General features: G+C 29.3%; 5 protein-coding genes across 18 annotated transcripts; 3 read left to right on the top strand and 2 right to left on the bottom strand.

The window, feature by feature from the left end:
- Window positions 1–588: 588 nt before the first annotated feature.
- On the top strand, window positions 589–1,455 carry LOC127065682 (40S ribosomal protein S21). Its single transcript, XM_050998404.1, has 4 exons — window positions 589–686; window positions 776–834; window positions 1,090–1,225; window positions 1,322–1,455. The coding sequence occupies exons 2-4, from the start codon at window positions 785–787 to the stop codon at window positions 1,385–1,387; spliced, it is 252 nt and encodes an 83-aa protein (XP_050854361.1). The 5' UTR covers window positions 589–686; window positions 776–784; the 3' UTR covers window positions 1,388–1,455.
- A 155-nt stretch (window positions 1,456–1,610) lies between these two features.
- Window positions 1,611–12,021, bottom strand: LOC127065663 (actin-binding protein WASF3). 8 transcript variants are annotated; one of them, XR_007782154.1, is made up of 11 exons: window positions 11,051–11,198; window positions 10,079–10,309; window positions 8,463–8,807; window positions 8,170–8,323; window positions 7,977–8,091; window positions 7,698–7,730; window positions 6,338–6,630; window positions 5,823–6,133; window positions 5,321–5,737; window positions 4,903–5,233; window positions 1,611–4,786 (listed from the first exon to the last, which is right to left on the bottom strand). XR_007782154.1 is itself a non-coding variant. In XM_050998340.1 (10 exons), exons 3-10 carry the CDS (start codon window positions 8,734–8,736, stop codon window positions 5,052–5,054), a joined length of 1,779 nt encoding a protein of 592 aa, XP_050854297.1. In that variant the 5' UTR covers window positions 8,737–8,807; window positions 10,079–10,309; window positions 11,824–12,021; the 3' UTR covers window positions 1,611–5,051. The 8 variants fall into 8 exon arrangements, 6 of the variants coding, with proteins under 6 accessions (XP_050854297.1, XP_050854292.1, XP_050854295.1 ...); XR_007782155.1 differs by having other exon boundaries at window positions 1,611–3,948; XM_050998340.1 differs by lacking the exon at window positions 11,051–11,198 and adding an exon at window positions 11,824–12,021 and having other exon boundaries at window positions 1,611–5,233.
- Window positions 12,022–12,093: 72 nt separating this feature from the next.
- On the top strand, window positions 12,094–13,474 carry LOC127065675 (uncharacterized). The gene is made up of 3 exons (XM_050998393.1): window positions 12,094–12,444; window positions 12,537–12,858; window positions 12,990–13,474. The coding sequence occupies exons 1-3, from the start codon at window positions 12,100–12,102 to the stop codon at window positions 13,067–13,069; spliced, it is 747 nt and encodes a 248-aa protein (XP_050854350.1). The 5' UTR covers window positions 12,094–12,099; the 3' UTR covers window positions 13,070–13,474.
- On the bottom strand, window positions 13,254–16,022 carry LOC127065672 (mitochondrial 2-oxodicarboxylate carrier). 4 transcript variants are annotated; one of them, XM_050998390.1, is made up of 7 exons: window positions 15,876–16,022; window positions 14,409–14,656; window positions 14,240–14,346; window positions 14,100–14,162; window positions 13,728–14,018; window positions 13,517–13,662; window positions 13,254–13,432 (listed from the first exon to the last, which is right to left on the bottom strand). In XM_050998390.1, exons 2-7 carry the CDS (start codon window positions 14,587–14,589, stop codon window positions 13,312–13,314), a joined length of 909 nt encoding a protein of 302 aa, XP_050854347.1. In that variant the 5' UTR covers window positions 14,590–14,656; window positions 15,876–16,022; the 3' UTR covers window positions 13,254–13,311. The 4 variants fall into 4 exon arrangements, with proteins under 4 accessions (XP_050854347.1, XP_050854346.1, XP_050854345.1 ...); XM_050998389.1 differs by lacking the exon at window positions 15,876–16,022 and adding an exon at window positions 15,593–15,853; XM_050998388.1 differs by lacking the exon at window positions 15,876–16,022 and adding an exon at window positions 14,870–15,274.
- On the top strand, window positions 15,895–19,372 carry LOC127065667 (nucleoside diphosphate phosphatase ENTPD5). Of its 4 annotated transcripts, XM_050998373.1 has the most exons (5): window positions 15,895–15,991; window positions 16,071–16,115; window positions 17,150–18,298; window positions 18,380–18,556; window positions 18,716–19,372. In XM_050998373.1, exons 2-5 carry the CDS (start codon window positions 16,095–16,097, stop codon window positions 18,791–18,793), a joined length of 1,425 nt encoding a protein of 474 aa, XP_050854330.1. In that variant the 5' UTR covers window positions 15,895–15,991; window positions 16,071–16,094; the 3' UTR covers window positions 18,794–19,372. The 4 variants fall into 4 exon arrangements, with proteins under 4 accessions (XP_050854330.1, XP_050854329.1, XP_050854332.1 ...); XM_050998372.1 differs by having other exon boundaries at window positions 15,966–16,115; XM_050998375.1 differs by lacking the exons at window positions 15,895–15,991; window positions 16,071–16,115 and adding an exon at window positions 16,580–16,758.
- The last annotated feature ends 72 nt before the right edge of the window (window positions 19,373–19,444 follow it).

Below are 19,444 nucleotides of genomic sequence, written 5' to 3'. Positions count from 1 at the left end.
AGTCTTATCTAGAAAGATGTTTCAAACTTATACACAAGGTGTTATATTTCAAATCGACAGACCTAAATATAATGACTTTGATTAAGTAATTATTTGTACAAAAATTGAGTTCAAAAGCGTAAAATTCTTTTACATTTTTCTCATTCAAATGTGAACTTTTTATTAAAGGTCAACTGAAGGTTAAAACAATGATACCCACTGAATTTGTTCTTTTGTGAATTATCATATAACAAACGAATAAAGTTTCATTTTAAGGAATATCGATTATTTAATTTCTCCAAAACTTTGAAAAAGTATTTCATATTATCATATCTAATCTTTTGGATAACGCAATATTGTTTTGTGTTTATTCAACGCTTTTTATTATCTCCATCCAAAAGAAAATATTTGGATGTGTACAATTTTAAACAGAACATCCGGTATATTACACGAAGGAGTAATAACAAAAGCAAATAAAATACTTGATCGAAAGATACCCTTGTATAATGTCGATAATGTAGGAATATATATCATTGTTTTCAAAGTTCACATTTCAATGACTGCTTCTCGATGATTGGTTATTGAGAAAACTTAGAGAATTTTTGTTTAACATCGTTCGAGTTTAATCGTTTGGTAACACTGTTTTACTTTGTATGCGTATTCACTCTTCTTTCTTCTAGCCTCTTTGCGAGCGAAGTCAATCGTTTGTGAGCATTTTTAAAATATATAAAATCAAATTTTCTAGAAGTAAAAAGGATTTGAAATTATCTTTTTTTTTTTTTCATTTTCATTGCAGTTACAAAAAATGGAGGACGACGGTGGAAACGTAGTTGATCTTTATATTCCCAGAAAGTGGTAAGAATCGCACGTGCATTTTCAAGAATGTACCATGCGTTCTAGCATAGATAATCTTTTTATGAATTATTATAATATAAATAATATGAAATATAATATATATATATATATATATGTATATATCTACTATTATACATGTGTATAAAGATATGAATTATGTATTGATATGATTAGTCGTATAACTTTGTATATTTGTTAATTACATATAATATTCTTTTTATTAAATATCATACATAAATATATGTTCTTGTTTAGCTCGTCGAGCAATCGTATTATTCACGCAAAGGATCATGCGTCTATTCAATTGACTTTGGCAGAAGTAGATCCAGAAACTGGACGTATGACGGATTCTACTAAAATGTATGCAATATGCGGGGCAATCCGTCGTATGGTATGTGTTACATTGTAATATATAACGAGAAAATTAAATAATATATTATTATATATAAATTATATATCTCTACATTGATATTTGATTTTATTACAGGGTGAATCAGATGATTGTTTAGTTCGTCTTGCAAAAGACGATGGAATATTACCTAAAAACTTTTAACGTATTATAATATAATTTCTTTTTAATAAAAATTATATTAATAAAACGACATTTGTTATACTATGAAATTATTCTAATCTTTACATTACGATGAACAATTAAATTTACTGATAATTTGAATTTAGAGGTAAAAGTCCTATATGTAATGATTGTTACTAATCTATCATATAATTCCCTTATCTTCTTCAATATTAACGCATTAAAAAAAAAAACAAAATATCAGTACGGCTGATGACTTTTGAATTTATTTGGTTCTGTACAGTTTTACTACAAATCTTTAATTATTAATAATATAATTATATATCATAATAGCGATTATTGTTCAAATAGTACGTTTCTATTTTCGTAAGATCCATATTCTTTACGTGTAAAAAGAGAAGTTCTTATTATTGCAATGACTTCGCAGGCGTAAGAATCGGCTTATTAAACATAATAATAGATTATCACGATGCCATCATTATTATTGGCACTTAAACTTTTGTTAGAATAATCGTATAATTTATGTCTCGAAGCCATTATCAATATGAAAAATGAAAAGTATGAAAATAATGTTGCGAATAGATTCTGTTCGTAGTTAGAGCAATCTCATCAGATGCTGGATTTACAAAGTTTATCAATTAGAAACGTGTGTTTACACAGAGATATCATATTTTATTTTGGTTTCCTAATGCAAACAAAAGGAAGATCAAAGTCACTATAATCCATAGGACCATTGAGCAATCTGATCTTTTTCATTATTCGTATTACTAAATGAGAGAACAATGACTTATCACTTTTGGGAAATCGCAAACTTACATTGGTATATCGTAATTTTACAATAATTTAACGCGTGTAGCTTCATAGAAGCGTAATATACTTAAAGCAAAGAAAGAGGATTCTATCTTCTTATTTGTTTTCTTCTGAGAAAGACAAAATCATTTTGCTGAGCAATATATCAACATAATACAACATGTGTGTGTGTGTGTGTGTGTGATTTACGTGTTGCATTTGTACACTTCTTTTCATACGTGTCTCTCCTGTTATCTAAAGTAATAATCATATATTTTCTTTTTTTTTTTATCGTAATTATCTTATTACATTGGATATAATTATCATCCAAATACACCAAGCTATTTTTGAATCATTGAAAATGAATCATTCATGTTAAAAATAGGTAATGAAAACGATAATACGATATATGTAAAAATGTGTCTAGAAGGTGCATCATTCGTTATTACACGTTTCGATAACAATACGCGAAGATCGGCCGGATTTTTTAAATAATTCTTATTTAAAGAGCCGGGTAAACCACTGGATGAGGGATGATATCTTTCCATTAATATTTCTATCAAATATCTATCTATTTTGTGATAGATCTCTACTGGAACACGTAAGATTATGTGATGATGCAACCACTATTTATTTCTAACTTTAGTTATAACACCGATGCAAAATAAATTACAGATAGCTTCTTTCAAACAACCTTAATGTTAGTGTATAATATAACATATTCGGCGTAATATTAGTTATATATATATGTACATATATAATGTGTGCGTGTATATATGTATATATATATAACTAATACATTTATATATATATATATATATCATCGTGTCGTTACATATAATTATACATTTAATTTCATTATATACTAGGAAATGTTTCTTTTTCATTTTTATTAAATAACAACTTCGTTAAATCTTACATATAATGGAGCATTTTTTTCATTACATATTCTCGATATATCTCTTGATACAAGCGAAAAATCCGATGACAGTCTCTAACGCTATTTCCCTTACAACAGACGTGGAAGATTATTATTATTTGCAAGACCGTCGACCGAACGTTAAAACTCGATGTACCATTATCGTTGCGGTAGGACGCACACACGATACGTTTTTTTTTATTTTTTTATTTTATTTTTTTTAATTTTATACGTATAGAGCGTAAAGAAATAATATATTGTCCATTCGCCATATAATCCTGTTTTTATCTGAGTCGATTATCCTCTGGCGAAGCGGTAACAAATCATTGTTAGACATCTCATATAGATACTACCTAATTATAATAACTAGTTCGAAGTATAGTATTTTACAAGACTTATATATGACACGAAGGAAAAAAATATAAACTCTGTATTTTGGCTTTTTTTTCTCTTTTTCACATATATATATATGCATGTACGTCCTACTTAATAGCATATAGTATCATATATAATGCAAAGTTTATTATTTCATCTATATTACGTGAAAATTGTATCGTTAATACCATCGTTAAACAGTCCAATTGAAAAGAAGTATTTGTTAACTAGACTTTATTGGTACTGTGGAATGTGCCAAGAAGGACATTATAAAAGTCCCTGACAAATATCGAGAAGTACTTTATAAAAGTGATGCTTATATTTTCCATGTGCGTATATTCTTCTAACTTCTTTTCCTTTTTATTATTATCTTCTATTTTATCATTTATCTTCTTCAATTTCTTTTTATTATTACATGACAATTTTCTTTTTTTTTTATTATTTTTTGTAGATCCAAAAAACGTACTCTTTCTCATTCTTATTAATATAATAACAGAATCTGAAATCATTCGATCCAAAATTATTCGTACGTGTGACGTTTGAACCTTGCATAGAATGAAACATATTGTTTGAGGATATCGTTATATTTCTAGGATACACAAATATACTTCATTATTTGGCACAATCGACATATCATAATTATAAATGACGATTGTATGTGCAAAATAACGAACTTTAAACGTATTATTATTTAATAATATCTTTTATAATGTTTGAGAATCAATTTAATTCACACATAATTTGTAATTTTAAACAATATACAATCAACGTTATTAACGTACAAGTTATTGTATTGAATTCTTTCGTATAATTTAATTAATATTTATATTATTTTAGAATTTTTATATATCCTAAGAAAACACGGTGTGTGTGTGTGTGTGTGTGTGCTGTGTGTGCGCGCGCACTTGCATACGTGTGTGATAATTTAATATTTTTAAATACATGTAAACTTTGTCTCTTATCTAGCCTTCTTGCTGTTATCAATTATATATTTAGTTTCAATTAATGTTTTATAAAAAAAAAGAAATAAAAAAAAAACTAAAGCATTATTCTCATTGTACTGTATCTTTTTTTAATTCATATATTATACTCGAGTGGCAAGATTGAAAAATACAAAATACAACGAAAAAATAAAAAAAAAATAAAAAAGAAATCTATGAATATGCAAGGTTCTTTGGCTTTTATTTCTACATGAATAATTTTAGTCGTGCGATAAATCGATAAGTTCGTCACACCGAAACGGAGTAAATTTTATGTTAACGACATTATATTTATTTAATTCCCCACGTTCTCATAGTATATCGTCAAATGATTTCTAACTTCGCTCGTGCAGGTGTCTATTAAAAAAGTATAAAAAAGAAAAGAAAAGAAAAAAAAAGAAAAAAAGAGAGAGAGAAAGAAAGAAAGAAAAAAAAAGAAAAAGAAAAAAACAAACCATTAACATTATGCTTACTTTATGATCTTGTAGTTTGGCTAGACTGTGCAAGATCGATTCGACAATTCTGATGTAGATGGCCCAAAGAAATTTCAAGAAGAAATTAAAAGGGTAGCTCCTCGGTCATTTTTCTAGGAGGCAGTGGCGGCAGATGGAAAAGAGGTGGGTCACGCGAGATTCGTTTCTTGTTCGCCCCATCCTTCGCTGTCGCATTCGCTTTCAGAAGCTGAATCACTATCGCTAAATTCGACAGCAACACGGCGAGCCAATATGGATGCAACGTCGTTCAATGCGTTAACACGTTCTACTTCCTTCTGCTCGATTTTTTCTACTTTTCTCAATTTTATCCCTACGTCATTCAAAATTGATATTTAATTGATGTGTCGAGATAAAAAAAAAAATGGATGGTCAAATAAATTTCAAAGAAAAAAATTACCGTCTCTTATCGCTTTAAGTAAATCATTCCTTGGATCTACCAATGGGATGTTCGGATTGACAGACTTTCGTAGCTGTCCATCGATACTTTTCAATGGTTTTAATTTCGGCGGACACATGGCTATCATTTTGGCAATATCTCCGTTCGTCAATGGTACCGGTGGAGATGAACCATTAATAGCTGGCGGTGGTGGTGGTGGTGGAGGAGGAGGAGGAATATTACACGGTGGAGAAATAGGCCTTGGTGGTGTAGGATCGGGTGTTGGAGGTGGTGGCGGTAAATCTTGAGAGACGGGATCTGTTTCGTCTGTACCAATTTGTGCCGAGTGATTTGGTGGAGTAGGAGTCGAATGATGACTCGGTAAAGGACTGTTTGGACGACTTCCATTCCTGTTTAACAAGTGAGACGGTATCGAACCTAGAACATTTATTAATTCTCATTCGAATTGTTTTCTATTAATGATAAAACAAAAACAAAGAAATAAGAGAAATAGAAATAATACCGTTCATGGAAGGCGGAGACATGGTTTCTCCTGGTGGAGGAGGAGGTGGTGGAAGCGTATCTCTACCAGTACTCATAGATCTTCCTCTGGTAGGAGTATTGTTGGCAGAGGCTACCGTGGGAGTCGAATTACTTGAAGTATTGCTTGGTGGTGCCGGAGGTGGTTGAGAAGGTCGCGATCTACCACTTCTGCTGGGTGTACTTTGTCCGCCTGGACTCTGATAAGTTTCGCTACCTTGTTGGCCTTGACCAGAAGCATAATGAGAACCGTACACGTTTTCTTCGTAACCATGGGAAACAGAATTCGTTGCCCTGTAAAATAGAGATAATAATCTTCCTTTCATAATCCTTACAAGATTTATTTAATATTATTAATTATAATTAATTAACTTATTATTTAATTATTAACTTAATTATAAATTAATTTATCAATAAATTAAAATTCATTAAAAAATTATTAACTTAATAAACTAATTATTTATCATTATTAATATATAATTAATTAACTTTACGAACCTGTAATGATCAGAGGAAGAAGGGCTATACAAGTGTTGCTCCTCTGGTGGATAACTTCGTCTAAGTTCAATACTGTTCGGTCTTGGTGGTCTTGATTCGGTTACGACCATCCCCATCATCGTCTCATCGGTCATGTTATGAGGTGCTCTATATTGAACCCCTTGTGTTGGCATTATATATTCTCCATGGCCGACCGCTAATTGTCTCTGCCTTTCCCTTGTATTATGAGGCTGTCTTACACGCTTCTTGTGTCTACCTCCACCACCGCTACCTTCATTCCGTGGCCTATGAGGCTATATCGTATAAAAAATACAGCAAAAATTATTTCTGGTTGTTATTTATGTTTTCCATTAAGAGATGTGTTTGCATGAAAACAAGCATAATCATTTCAATTCGAAAGAATTCGTTTGACTGATTGAGCTTCGTTAGAAGTACGAACCATCGTCACTCTTTGTTGTTGTTGTTGTTGTTGTTATTATTATAATTATTATTGTATTATTATTATTTGTCGAATATATATTATCAAAGTATAAATGTGTGTTAGTAGTGCTAAATCAGTCAATAAATATGCAACAATATGTAGGAAATATGGTTTCCTATAATCAATGATTACACGTGTGATTGAATATCGTATCGTTACGACACCGTTCGTAAGATTGAACGTAAAGTTTTATTTCCTACATAAAAAATGTGATAATTGAATTACGAAGATGAAGGGTCGATAATTGATTGCGTAAAACCGAGACATCATAATCATAGACTTTTGTGAATTGTAACATTCAAAACTTGCATTACTTGCAAAAGGGCAGCGTTGCAACGGTCGACAAAGTGACAATGAAATGTGGATATTGTGTGACATTTTTAAACGTACAAAGGAATCACTCAAGAGAGTATTTTTTTTTGTTAATCAAAGCCATCTGTGGTTCGAGTAATAAAAAAAATGGTTATTAACTCTCGAGCGAAGTCCTTTATTAGCACTGACATATCAAGGGATTTTAGATGAGTATACAAAGATCAAATGTTTTTTTGTAAGTCGAAAATGAAATCGGCTTGAAACAATTGATCTGAGATCTGAGCAAACACTAAAAACGCAAAAAGTCACTGGCTTTTGCTATTACCTAGGGCGTAACTACAAACTTTGAAAGCGAGCAACTAACGCAATTTCTAGTCAGCGTAAAAAAGAGAGAGAGTGAGATAGAAAGATAAAAATATATATATATAGAGAGAAAGAGAGTGGTTAATGATCGGATAAAACCACAGAAAAGTGAGACTGATGAGTGTGTGACTGATCGATTATTTAGTATTTATGATTTAACAGGGGAATAAAATAAAACTACAAAGATCCAAATCATCGACTTGCCTTTCTGTATGGTTCGGCATATTCTGTTTCAGTCTATAACGAACGGGATAGAGTTCCAAAATAGTTAGCAATTGCAATATCAATATATACATACATATTGTGAACTTATCTCATACGTTTCGTGCACCCCGAAGGCACGTTAATTTATCTTTACAAAGATAAGAAATTTAACAACATAGAAAATATAAATAAAAATGTATTAATTGTAGTAATCGTACGCGTAAAATTTTTGTATCGAGGTGCACGCGTTAAGAAATAAACATTCCAACGATGATTTACCTTTTTCCCTCGATCATGCAATTTCTTTTCCGTATCTTTCAACATCTCCTGACTCCATAGATCAAAGAAATAATTCGGATCCGTGTAAAACTTCAGTCCATCTTTTCCATCCTCCCTGGTAAAAAAAATTTCATTGAAAATCAATATTTACTTTTACTTCAAACTTTCTGTAGTATTTTAGCATAATATATACCTATAAATGTTGAGTTTATCTAAAGGTGGTGGTGTGTCGCATTGACGATAAGTTTCTAACATTGCCGTTGGCATCGTATCTCTTGAAACTACTTGTTGATCAAAAACGACCGAACTCTTGAATGCTTTCCTCATGTGTATATCTTGTAATGAAACTAAATAACAGAAATAATTAAAAACTTGTAACAATTACATTAATATTACTATTTTAAGATTATTAATGATAGATTAGGATAATAATTAGATAAACTAAATTAATCATTATTTATAAAATTTCTACGATCGACCACCAACCTTCCTCGACATTGCTATCAAGTTGAGTGACCTTGACGGCCAGTCGATCTATCCTAGCTTGTAAAGAATTCGCCCTGTCGCTTAACGCATGAGCTTCCCTGGTCAGCTCTGCAAAGAGATCTTCGGCATGCCGTGAGAGGCTGGACAGTTGTCTAATGGTATTAGCCAAAGTACCATTAGTAACGGCTTCTAATTCCGACGGTAATGGGAAATCTTCCGGTATCGTACCACGTGCGACGTGAACGGGTTCCACTAATCTTTTTGGAAGAGGCATTTTTTTCGATTAGTTTTGCGTTACGATCCTTTTGACTAGGCTTCGTAAATCATTCACCGTTCTTTCAAAATCTGCAATAAGACATTTTTGTTTTGTTAAGTTTTTCTGGTTTTTTAACTATTTGAATTTCTGTAATAAATTTATAACGACGCTAAACGAATATATATATAAATAATAAATAATAATAATAATAATAATGTTTGAAAAAGATCGATATATATTTATATATCGCATATCATATATAATATGTTTAAATATATATATACATGTGTGTGTGTTATCATTAATGTATCCGAGTTTTAATTTACAGAAGAAAAGAAACAATAAATAAGAGCAAGCGATCGAGTTACGTTAAATAAAAGTCTAACGCCCTGCGAAAGGCGATACTCGCGGGGACAGAAAAGGAAACGTTAAGATTAGTATACGCATGAGAGCAGCTTTACAATCGGTTTTACGGTGTAGAATTCGAATGTACATATAACGGATCTTAAAGCGTTAGATACTGTATTTATACGTCATGAACGATTTATATGTACATCGCAATCGTTTAAATACAAGGTGCTATATAAGGATAAGAAATCTAATATCGCGAGATTTTTATCTCCGTTCGTAAGGAATAAATCCCTTTTCATAAGAAATAAAGATAAAACCATAAGTATAAAAGAACAAACGATATATATATGTGTGTGTATATATATGTGTATATATGCATGTATATGATGCGGTTAGCAAATGTACGACGATGAATGAGATAAATAAATCGGGAGAAGATATTTAAGAAAATAATAAATCAATACATAATATAAATCAATATGTATGGACATGGTTATACATATTTACATGTAGCGATCATAATTATAAGTCATAAGTAAATGCAAGCTGTTTATAAGAAATGAATAGGAAATGTTAAAATGGAAAATGAAATTTAAAATAACCTAAGATCAATTATTTATTTATAATAATATATTTTTGTCTAAACAATTTTTCTGTATCTATATGCTGAATCTATAAACAGGTTAGATATTATTAAATATTTATGTAAAACAAATAGATATATAGAAACAATATAATTTTCTTATTACAAGAAGTATTTATAATTCGGTAATGTGAAAGTAATGAATTAAAAGTATAGATTAATATGAAAAAGTTTAGATTATCAAAAAATGCTAGAGTTTAACGGCAATAACTACAAATAGACTATATATCAGCCTAAGATAATCTACTTTAAATATGAACAGAGATTGAAAGAGATCAGCAAACATTACGCAAATTTTAATAAATGATAAATAGATAAAAGACGGTGAACATGGAATATCTATCTGGAATAATTAAGCATCCATACCTCATATTTTGAGATTAGACGATGACATAATGCAACTGTATGTGAAGATAAAAACCCACAGTCTTTTAAACTTTTTAGAGTAGTGTTCATCACGATACAAACATTTACACCCAATTCCGATAATATAATATCACATATAAATGGGCATGGTTAATTTCAGTTTCGACCTCTTGAATTTTGCACTAATGTCATGGCGGGGCACTATCTTCCTTTCTTGTTTACGTTAAACACCTGTTAGGAGAAATAAAATTGATTGTATGAGCACTTCGAAACCGTTGCATATGTTTAAAATTTATATATTTTTTTTCATTTCGATTTAAGGAGAAGAAATCACCCCCTACGTAGCTGCCACCCCGGCAGCCATGTGTCACCCTGTAATTCTGTTCCCAGCCACGCGATGGCGCTTTACGCTCCCCACCTCTCTTTCTCTCTTTCTCTTTCATACAACTATCTTTTGTACTGATTTTATTAATCTACCGATAAGACATATAAATTTATCAACGTTTCTGCTTATAACTACACCCCTTTTTATTTATCTATCGATTCGTCTACATATCCGTTTTTATTTCTTCTACTTTTATACCATCACCCTAACTCCAGCTCTCCCAAGTTACTGCCAAACTATGAACACGATACTGTCGACTTAAAGAATATTGAAAGTCGATACACAAGGAAAAGCGTTAAGTAGATTTAGGTCATTTCTCTTAAGAGCATTTCTAGACTATATCATCACGGTAGAAAGCGTTTAAAAAGGCAAAACGAAAGACTAAGAAATTCGTTTCGTTTCGATTCGCCATATTTTCTCTCGCCCCACCTCTCCTCCTCTCATCTCACTTCACCGAAGCACGACTTCCTTCTTGTCCACTGCGCCACGCCCCGCCCCGCCTCGCCTACTACTACTTTCGTCTTGCATCAACTGACAAGACGTGTCACGTTCTCTTGCAAGACTTCTTACACCCATCGTTAACTCACCATATTCAGCGGAGCATGGCTAACTTCACGTATACGCATAATGTCGGTCAACGTAGTACGATCATTGAAACGTACCACACCCCCCCCTTTCCTTATAATTGCGTTCTTTCACCGATAAAAAATGTTTCTTTTTTACGAGACGAACAACAAGTTCACTCGTCAACGAAGAATATGGCGTTAATTTCTTTGATTCGTATGTTTCTTTTTACGTTCGATTTATTGTTGCAATCGTAAACGTTCAAGCGCTGTTCGCCGCGGCGCTGTTCTTTTCAACCAACTGTGGACAAAACGAAAGACCAACCAACCGACCGAATGACAAGCAACTGACTGAGTTACTCCCGTTACATCAACGCAACAACACGCAGATCAAAATCGCGGGAAATTTTGAATATGAATACCTTGATTATTTGATTATTTTCGTTACAAATAATTATCAATCGTTGTTATTAATGACGATAGTACGTCCAAGTGTGACCTCTGACTTAATAATTTCTTTTACAAATCTGACATAATTTCAAAATTTTGCGTAACAATATTTAAATATAAAATATTTTTGTTGAATAATAGAAACCTCGACATCGATTACTCGATTGTTTTATATCAATATGTTCTTCATTGATTCGTTCTTCGTTATTTCATTGACATCTCCTAACCTATAATTTCATCACTGTGTGTAATCATGCGCTGTTTATATAATCTCATTTACGCGTGAAAGATATCGATTTTTCTTGAGAATTATTTTTCTTAGATTCTTCACAAACACAATAACTAACCATTTTTATTTACACTGTTATCTTCCTAAGTTTATTATACAATCGTTGAAAAACTGTTTGAAAATCTATCATGGCAGCCATTTCGAATTTAATGTCACTTCCAGTTACTATTGTTCATTCCCCACTATTCCACTTTCATTGCTTTTATTTTCCTATTTATTTTTTTTAATTTCAGTTTTTTTAATTCGACGAATGTTCGTGTTTCTACCACTTAAATAAATCAGAAAAAAAAATATTGTTAACGCGTAACAAGTGTATTTTTATTTTATAAAAAATATGAGTAGTGTGAAGAATTATTACAAAAATGATGGAGGGAAACATCCACAAAAGAGAACAGAAAAACCACAAAAAGAAGAACCACAGTTATTACCTCAACCTAAACAATCTTATGCCGAGTATAACTATAATGCAGAAACTAATGACAACAGTAAAGATTTTGAAGCTTTTATAAAGACTGCAACTTCAATAGATGGGCAGTTTGTTTTAAAATCTGAAAAAAATTGGTCTACAGATATATTAGGATGTTTTGATTACTTTACTTTAGATTTAAATTTACTTTCCGCTGCTATGAAGTGTATACCTTTTAATGAATATGTTAAAATAAAGGATGAATATTTTACAGTAAGTATTTTTATATGGACATTAAAGGTAATATTTTCCTTTATCAATTATGTTACTATATAATTCATGTTTTATATAAATGTATACTATAGGCTGATCAATTAACGAGTTTTTACAATACTGTTGAGGAAGGAAAAGAAGCTTATAATAATATCCTATCTAATTTAAAAGTTTCTAGTTCATCTAATATAACGAATTTAAATAAATCATTGGAAAGTGAAGAAAAACTAAAGATGAATTTAGATCCGAAAAAGGCTATGAGTGACAATAAAACATTTGTAGCTAAGATACAAGATGAAAGTGATGATAGTGATAATATGGAAGAAAATTTAGATTTCTTATTGTCTCTTGAATCACCCAGCTTACAAAGCAATAAAAAACAAATGCCTTTAACAAATGTACTATCCAAAAATGGTAATTTAATTAATTTATTTTTAAAAAAGTTTTTATAAAATACATAAATCTCGTGCTTTATATATTTTGTGAATCTCTTATATCATTGAATTATTTGATTTATTTTATGATTTACAAAATCTTATTTCCAGATCTCAAAACACAGTCTACTACTTTATCAACCAAACCAACTGATCTTGAAACTTGGCTAGATACAATATTAGATGACTAAACTTGAAATTTGTATGTTTATTCATAAAGGAATCTTAAAAATTTAATAATAAGATTGCATATAAATAAGAAAAATATTATTACAAAATAATTATAAATTTTCTGTAATAAAATACAAAACAATTAGATTGTTTTTGTTATAATAAAAAATGCAAATTTTGTATTATACTGTAAAAGAATATAGATTACTTATTAATATATTTAATATTATATACTTATCGTATACAGCATGTAACATAAAAATCAATATGAAAACTTGTTAGTAAGATATTCATGCATATAATCATAAACTACAAGCATAATGGCTCCTCCTGGGCCCAATCTCAATACTTTTGGCAATAAACCTTTGTATAAAGCTTTGAAACTGAAATAAAAAAAAAATGAGTAAAATATAAATAATACTTAATATTTATCAATTTATAAGCAATATAAAATAATAATTCTATACCCTTCGTTTTTATAAATAATGCATATAGTGTTTAGTGTTCCCTTGTATTGTATGTTTCCCTGTGGTCCTTGTATACGACTTTTAGCAACATCAAAAGGTATATTCAAACAAGAAGCTACTGTACCTGACACAAAACCTAGACTGACCTAAGCAATCAATAATATTTTATTAAAAGTATAATATAAAAAATGTTTATAAATATTATAATTACCTTAGTTATGAATTCAAGAAAGGGTTCTTTGTTTACTGGTATGTAATTTTTTACAGAATGATAAAATCCAAAATAAAAAGAATTAAATACAGCATTTCTCATTATAGTGGCAGATAATCCTTTGTAAAGACCATTTAATCCAAATCCATATTTTGATATAATCTCTCTTATTACAATAGCAGTTGATGGTCTTCCTATACGATCTGATTGTTGCTTTACTTTGATAACTTCAAAAGGATTTACCAAAATTCCTTCGGTAACTCCAGCGAAGAAGCCAGCACATGAGAATGTCTACAATAATTGTAATTTAAAAATTCTGCTTTAGAGAATAAATATATTAATAGAAGTAATGATTCAATCCATTATTGTTACCAAAGGAGTAGGCGATGTAGCACCAAATAAAAAGAACTGTTTATATTGTTCGAATGTAAAAAACTAAAAGAACAGAAATTATAACAGTAAATTTAATATAATTTAAATAAATTTTGATTATCAAAATATTTAACGCATACTTTCACTGCTCTTTTAGGTGTTTCCACAATAATTGGTGGAAGCAGTCCTTTCCACAGTGCAGTAATACCTTCAGTTTTATACATCTTATGCATACAATCTATAATACCTATAGCAACAAATAAGAAAATTAATGTTTTACTGTAGTTCTTATAATCGTATCATAAACACCTGTGTAATAAGTGGCATCTGCTGTTTGCATTCTAACTTGAAGTTGAAATCGTGTTTTGACAAGATCCATTGGATGCATTATACAAACTTCAACAAAGCCTGCAGAACCACCAGCACCAATTTGTATAATGCCTTCATGTATAAGATTCCTTTGGGTAGGATGTACTTTTTGTTGATACATTGTTTTCAGCTTCTGATTCTTAACATCTTTTGTAATCACTTCTTAACATCACAACAATTAGTATGTTCTATTTTAAATCGATATAAAAACATTCACTATAAATAGAATAATATAACTAATCCCATATATATAGATATATATATATTTGATGCATTAACTAAGCTGTTTGAAATTGAAAGTATCCATCATAACAGAGCTTTCTCTTGAGTAAAAAGAACTTGCAGAATATTCGGAGTTTTTCTACTATGAATGCATGCTATAAATGTCTTTACTCACTTACAATCTATTTTTAAGTTTAAAAATTCTAACCTCTAAAACTTTTGTGGCTATATTTTCAAAGCAATTTCTTAACAAATTTCATTATACCAAACACATAGTTAATCATTCAACTTCTTTAAGTAATGACTATGAAACTTATATTAATCAATTTTCTTATTAAACATAGCAAAAGATGTTTAACATATAATATTTCTTTATCGCAGATGATAATGCTTTTCCTGGTACCAATGCAAATTGCTTTATCTTTCATGTTATACAATAGTACTCTTATCTTTGAAAAAAAAAATAAAAACACTATTAAAAAGAAAAATGTAAGAAGTATAATATAAATATATAAAAATAAGAATATCGAAGAAACATTAATTTATTATTGAATTAATTGGTCGTGGAAAATATATCTCAAATGTTTTCTATAAATACTTTATTGTTCAATATATTATAATATATATGAAAGAAAGATTATGCAATTTTCACATATGTACCATATTTAGTCTCAATATAGAATTCCTATTTATAAGGAAAAACATAAAATAAAATATTTTTCTTTTTGATTATATATAATTGTATTCCGTGCCAATGGTAAAAATTTAGTGTTTCAAACAAAATACAAAATATTTTAACTTAATGAAATTACTTCAAGATAACATAACACAAGATAACAATATCAATTTTCCAAGATTAAGATTTCATTTTTAAGTATTTGATTAAAAATGAATACACATACATGTATATTTAATCTATATTTACGTGTAAATGAAGAATAAGTTATGAAAAAAGTTGTAACACAATATTATATCACACTTGTACATATACACATATATGTTTTGACGACACAAATTCTTCATTTACGTTAATTATTATCTTTCTTCTTTTGACGAATAATGTAATTATATAAAGTAGAAAAATGAATGTAAATGTTTAAACAATATTATCGTGAAGAAGTAAATAAAAATTAGAGTTTACTTGAATAGAGAATTCAATAATAAAATTTCATTAGGAGGAATGACCTTGAAACGTTATCGTATACCGCCAGGTCACGATGATCTCAACATATACCGGACTTCAATAGCTGCCTTGTGTGTAAAATATAGAGAGGAAGAGTTCGAAGTATCTTTGCCAAGCAGTAATAATTGGATTTTACTTGCATACCGCCATAATTTGCACTGTTTTTATTCGTCATTTATATTTTATTTTTTTAACAGTTTTATTACAAACATCCAATCCAAATGAGTGTGAAACAAAGAAAGGTATCTATACGTACATATATAAATATATTAGTTTATTTCAAAAATCGTAGAAAGATTGCATAATTAAATCTTTTTGAATCTGATTTCAAATAATGAGGAAGTTTTTTGACAGAACTATTACATCTTTTCTCCTTGACATTTATTTTTGAGATAGTAATACTTTTTGACGAATTATATTACATATTAATTATAATACACATTTATATATTAAATGTTACTATACGATGAAAATATAAGTGCAAGTCATGAAAAAGCCTGTTCAAATTTTCCTACTCTTCTCCACTTCTCGTCACAGCTCATGTATCTATATATATATATATATATATACATATATACATATATACATATATACCATACATACATACATACATACACATGCATACAGATATACAGATATACATATGAACTAAAAGCCACGTGTCCGCAAAAGAAAGTGTATGTGTGTCTACATATATATATATATATGCGCACAACAGGAGAGAATGTTTCTTATCTATCGCAAAATTTGTTGTGTTATATGGAAATATGGACGATGAGGTTTATAACATGAAACGATTTCTTTCATTATTAAGATATATTTAGAGCATTTTTTTTTTTAATAAATAAATACGAGCTGTGCCTGCATTAGATGCAATATAAGCTTGTGAGTGAAAATTATGCATTTGATATCTCGCTTTTGCTTCCTCCTTTTTTATCTCTGCATAATTCTTGATTAAGCTTTTTCGATAAAGTTTCTATCATTATTTCTGTCATTTTTATTTATTTTTCCTTTCTTTTTCTCTATCTTAACATTTTCTTCGTCATATTTTTCTTCTGTTTGTTCTACTTTTAATTTGTCCGACATGTGATAGTTATATTTTTAGTTATATATTTAGAATTTTATTTTCCTTATAACGTTAAAATTCGAATGCGAATAATTATTGAGGTATATCAATTATGATACTATATTTTATGAGGTTAAATTAGGCTTTTAATTAATTACTTTTAATAAAGGTTATTTATATAATATTCTTATTAATATTATTTTGTTGTAGCTAAGGTCTGGAAATGAAAAGTTCTATGAAAAGGAATCATCATCCAGTACGAAAAAAAGTACCAATCAACCTGGAAGAAGATATTTTATGATAATTTCTTTATTTGGTACATTATTTCTTGGTTATATCGCAATAGCAAATGATTTAAAGCCAGTAAGAATTGGTAGTAAAGTTATTGATACTTTAGCATTTTCATTAAATATACAAAAGCCTTTTTATGTTGTTATCATCGATGCTGGATCCACTGGCAGTCGTGTATTAGCATTTAGTTTTCACGAATCAATTCTCAACCATCATCTAGTACTAGATGCTGAAATGTATAGTGAAACCAAACCCGGATTAAGTGCATTTGCAGATGATCCAAAAGTTGCTGCGAAATCTCTTATTAAGCTGTTGGATAAAGCAAAGTTAGTTATACCACAATCAGAATGGTCCAATACTCCGCTTAGTATGAAAGCTACTGCTGGCCTTAGGTTATTACCTGGACATAAAGCAAATAATATACTTGAAGAATGTAGTAAACTTTTTGAGTCATCTGGCTTCAGAATATCAAAAAACTCAATTTCTATAATGGATGGAGCTAGTGAAGGAATTTTTTCTTGGTTCACAGTAAATTTTTTACTAGATAAACTTAATTCTCATACATCTGAAAATACGGTAGCTGCACTTGATCTTGGTGGGGGCTCTACGCAAGTAACTTTTTCACCAAATAAAATGCAAACAAAAGAACTGAAAGAGCATGTGTATGCTATTAATGCTTTTAGTCATAATATGAGTGTATATACGCATAGCTATCTAGGAATGGGTTTAATGGCTGCTAGAAAAGAAATCCTAACACATGGAATGACTATAAAAAATACTACTGCAAAGGATACGATAGTAATCCGATCTGAATGTATAAATCCAATTGTGAGTGCTCCATGGAGCTATGGAGGACAAAATTATATAGTAAAAGGACCTGTTAATGCAACATTTAAAACGGTTAAGACCCAAAATTTTGCAGGAAGTAATGAGAATAGACCAATCGTTAGATTTTCAGAATGTTTAAAAATTGTAGAAAAATATGTTAATACAATAAGTAATAAACCAATAGGATTGGGTACTCATGAAATATACGCTTTCTCTTATTACTTCGAACGCGCAACAGAGGTAAATTTTTATATTTTATTTTTTCAATTGTTGCTCCATTCTCTCTGTAATGTAATTTAAACTAATAATTGATTATTACAGGTAGGTTTAATAGACCCTTTCTCTGGTGGTGTAATACACTTGGGTGCTTTTCTGAAACAAGCAACAGAAACTTGTGATTATCCTAATGCAGAGCAACCATTTATGTGCTTGGATTTAACGTTTATTTATGTCTTGTTACATAATGGTTTTGGCTTAGAACCTTCTACAAGATTATTTGTAAGTATGATCTGCTGGGTATATATATCTCTATACATGTATGTGTGTGTGTGTGTATTTAAACAATGATAGAAGTCTAAAATAAATAAAGAAAAAATTAAATACAGATAAAAAGTATATAAAAGTATATTTTACAAATGGGGCTTATTTTTATTGCAGTTATATAAGAAAATCAATCAACACGAGTTAAGCTGGGCTTTAGGAGCTGCTTTTAATGTATTACAAAGTGGTCTTTAACGTTTGTAGGAAGAATAATATTAATATATAGAAAAATAGTAGAATAGAAAAATTATCAATTTTTAATAGTACTTTATTAAAAAAGTATTGAATGTCATCAGTATCAACAAATCTTAATATAAAGGTTAAATTTTGAAAAATATAATTTAAAAAGATTTTATAATGAAAAATTATAAATGGTTAATATTACATTATTATTAATATTAATTTATAATATCAATTATAATCATCAACTACTTTTATATTTTTATTTTCATAATATTATGATCCATTTTGCACAAATTTTAATATTAACAAATGAATGTAAATGCTTTATTTGTCATTCAGTTGTTTTTATATAATTATAATTCTTTTACATTGGATTATTCTTGTAAATAATAACAATTTGAATTGATATTGTAAAGTTAAGACTATTCTTTAAATAATGGATGCACACTCAGTGATATGTACAATCTACATACGCACAAATATGAATGATGTTATAATGTTATATTAATAGGAATAAAATAATTTAAAATAGAAATGTTATTTCTTACATATTTAAATAAAGATAAAATAAAAATATATATATACATTTAATAGTATATTAAATAATACCTGAAAAGATGTTGAATCACAAAAAACAAAAAGACTAATTTTACCTCATTTATT

This window comes from Vespula vulgaris, chromosome 8, assembly GCF_905475345.1.
Source record: "Vespula vulgaris chromosome 8, iyVesVulg1.1, whole genome shotgun sequence".
Classification (NCBI taxonomy): domain Eukaryota; kingdom Metazoa; phylum Arthropoda; class Insecta; order Hymenoptera; family Vespidae; genus Vespula; species Vespula vulgaris.
The sequence above is the reverse complement of the archived record's forward strand: the minus strand, read 5'-3'. Positions and strand labels throughout refer to the sequence as shown.

What these genes read in the sequence shown, in the direction of transcription:
- LOC127065682 (XM_050998404.1), top strand. Translation starts at nt 785, where the DNA reads ATGGAGGACGACGGTGGAAACGTAGTTGATCTTTATATTCCCAGAAAG. An exon ending in CTTTATATTCCCAGAAAGTG is followed by an intron (nt 835 to 1,089) that starts GTAAGAATCGCA and finishes GTTCTTGTTTAG; the next exon opens with CTCGTCGAGCAATCGTATTA. An exon ending in GCGGGGCAATCCGTCGTATG is followed by an intron (nt 1,226 to 1,321) that starts GTATGTGTTACA and finishes ATTTTATTACAG; the next exon opens with GGTGAATCAGATGATTGTTT.
- LOC127065663 (XM_050998340.1), bottom strand. Translation starts at nt 8,736, where the DNA reads ATGCCTCTTCCAAAAAGATTAGTGGAACCCGTTCACGTCGCACGTGGT. An exon ending in ATGCCGAACCATACAGAAAG is followed by an intron (nt 6,631 to 7,697) that starts GCAAGTCGATGA and finishes TATACGATATAG; the next exon opens with CCTCATAGGCCACGGAATGA. An exon ending in ACTTAAAGCGATAAGAGACG is followed by an intron (nt 5,234 to 5,320) that starts GTAATTTTTTTC and finishes TGAATGACGTAG; the next exon opens with GGATAAAATTGAGAAAAGTA.
- LOC127065675 (XM_050998393.1), top strand. Translation starts at nt 12,100, where the DNA reads ATGAGTAGTGTGAAGAATTATTACAAAAATGATGGAGGGAAACATCCA. An exon ending in TAAAGGATGAATATTTTACA is followed by an intron (nt 12,445 to 12,536) that starts GTAAGTATTTTT and finishes TGTATACTATAG; the next exon opens with GCTGATCAATTAACGAGTTT. An exon ending in AAATGTACTATCCAAAAATG is followed by an intron (nt 12,859 to 12,989) that starts GTAATTTAATTA and finishes TCTTATTTCCAG; the next exon opens with ATCTCAAAACACAGTCTACT.
- LOC127065672 (XM_050998390.1), bottom strand. Translation starts at nt 14,589, where the DNA reads ATGTATCAACAAAAAGTACATCCTACCCAAAGGAATCTTATACATGAA. An exon ending in AGATGCCACTTATTACACAG is followed by an intron (nt 14,347 to 14,408) that starts GTGTTTATGATA and finishes TTGTTGCTATAG; the next exon opens with GTATTATAGATTGTATGCAT. An exon ending in TTCTTGAATTCATAACTAAG is followed by an intron (nt 13,663 to 13,727) that starts GTAATTATAATA and finishes TTGATTGCTTAG; the next exon opens with GTCAGTCTAGGTTTTGTGTC.
- LOC127065667 (XM_050998373.1), top strand. Translation starts at nt 16,095, where the DNA reads ATGAGTGTGAAACAAAGAAAG. An exon ending in TGAGTGTGAAACAAAGAAAG is followed by an intron (nt 16,116 to 17,149) that starts GTATCTATACGT and finishes ATTTTGTTGTAG; the next exon opens with CTAAGGTCTGGAAATGAAAA. An exon ending in AACCTTCTACAAGATTATTT is followed by an intron (nt 18,557 to 18,715) that starts GTAAGTATGATC and finishes TTTTTATTGCAG; the next exon opens with TTATATAAGAAAATCAATCA.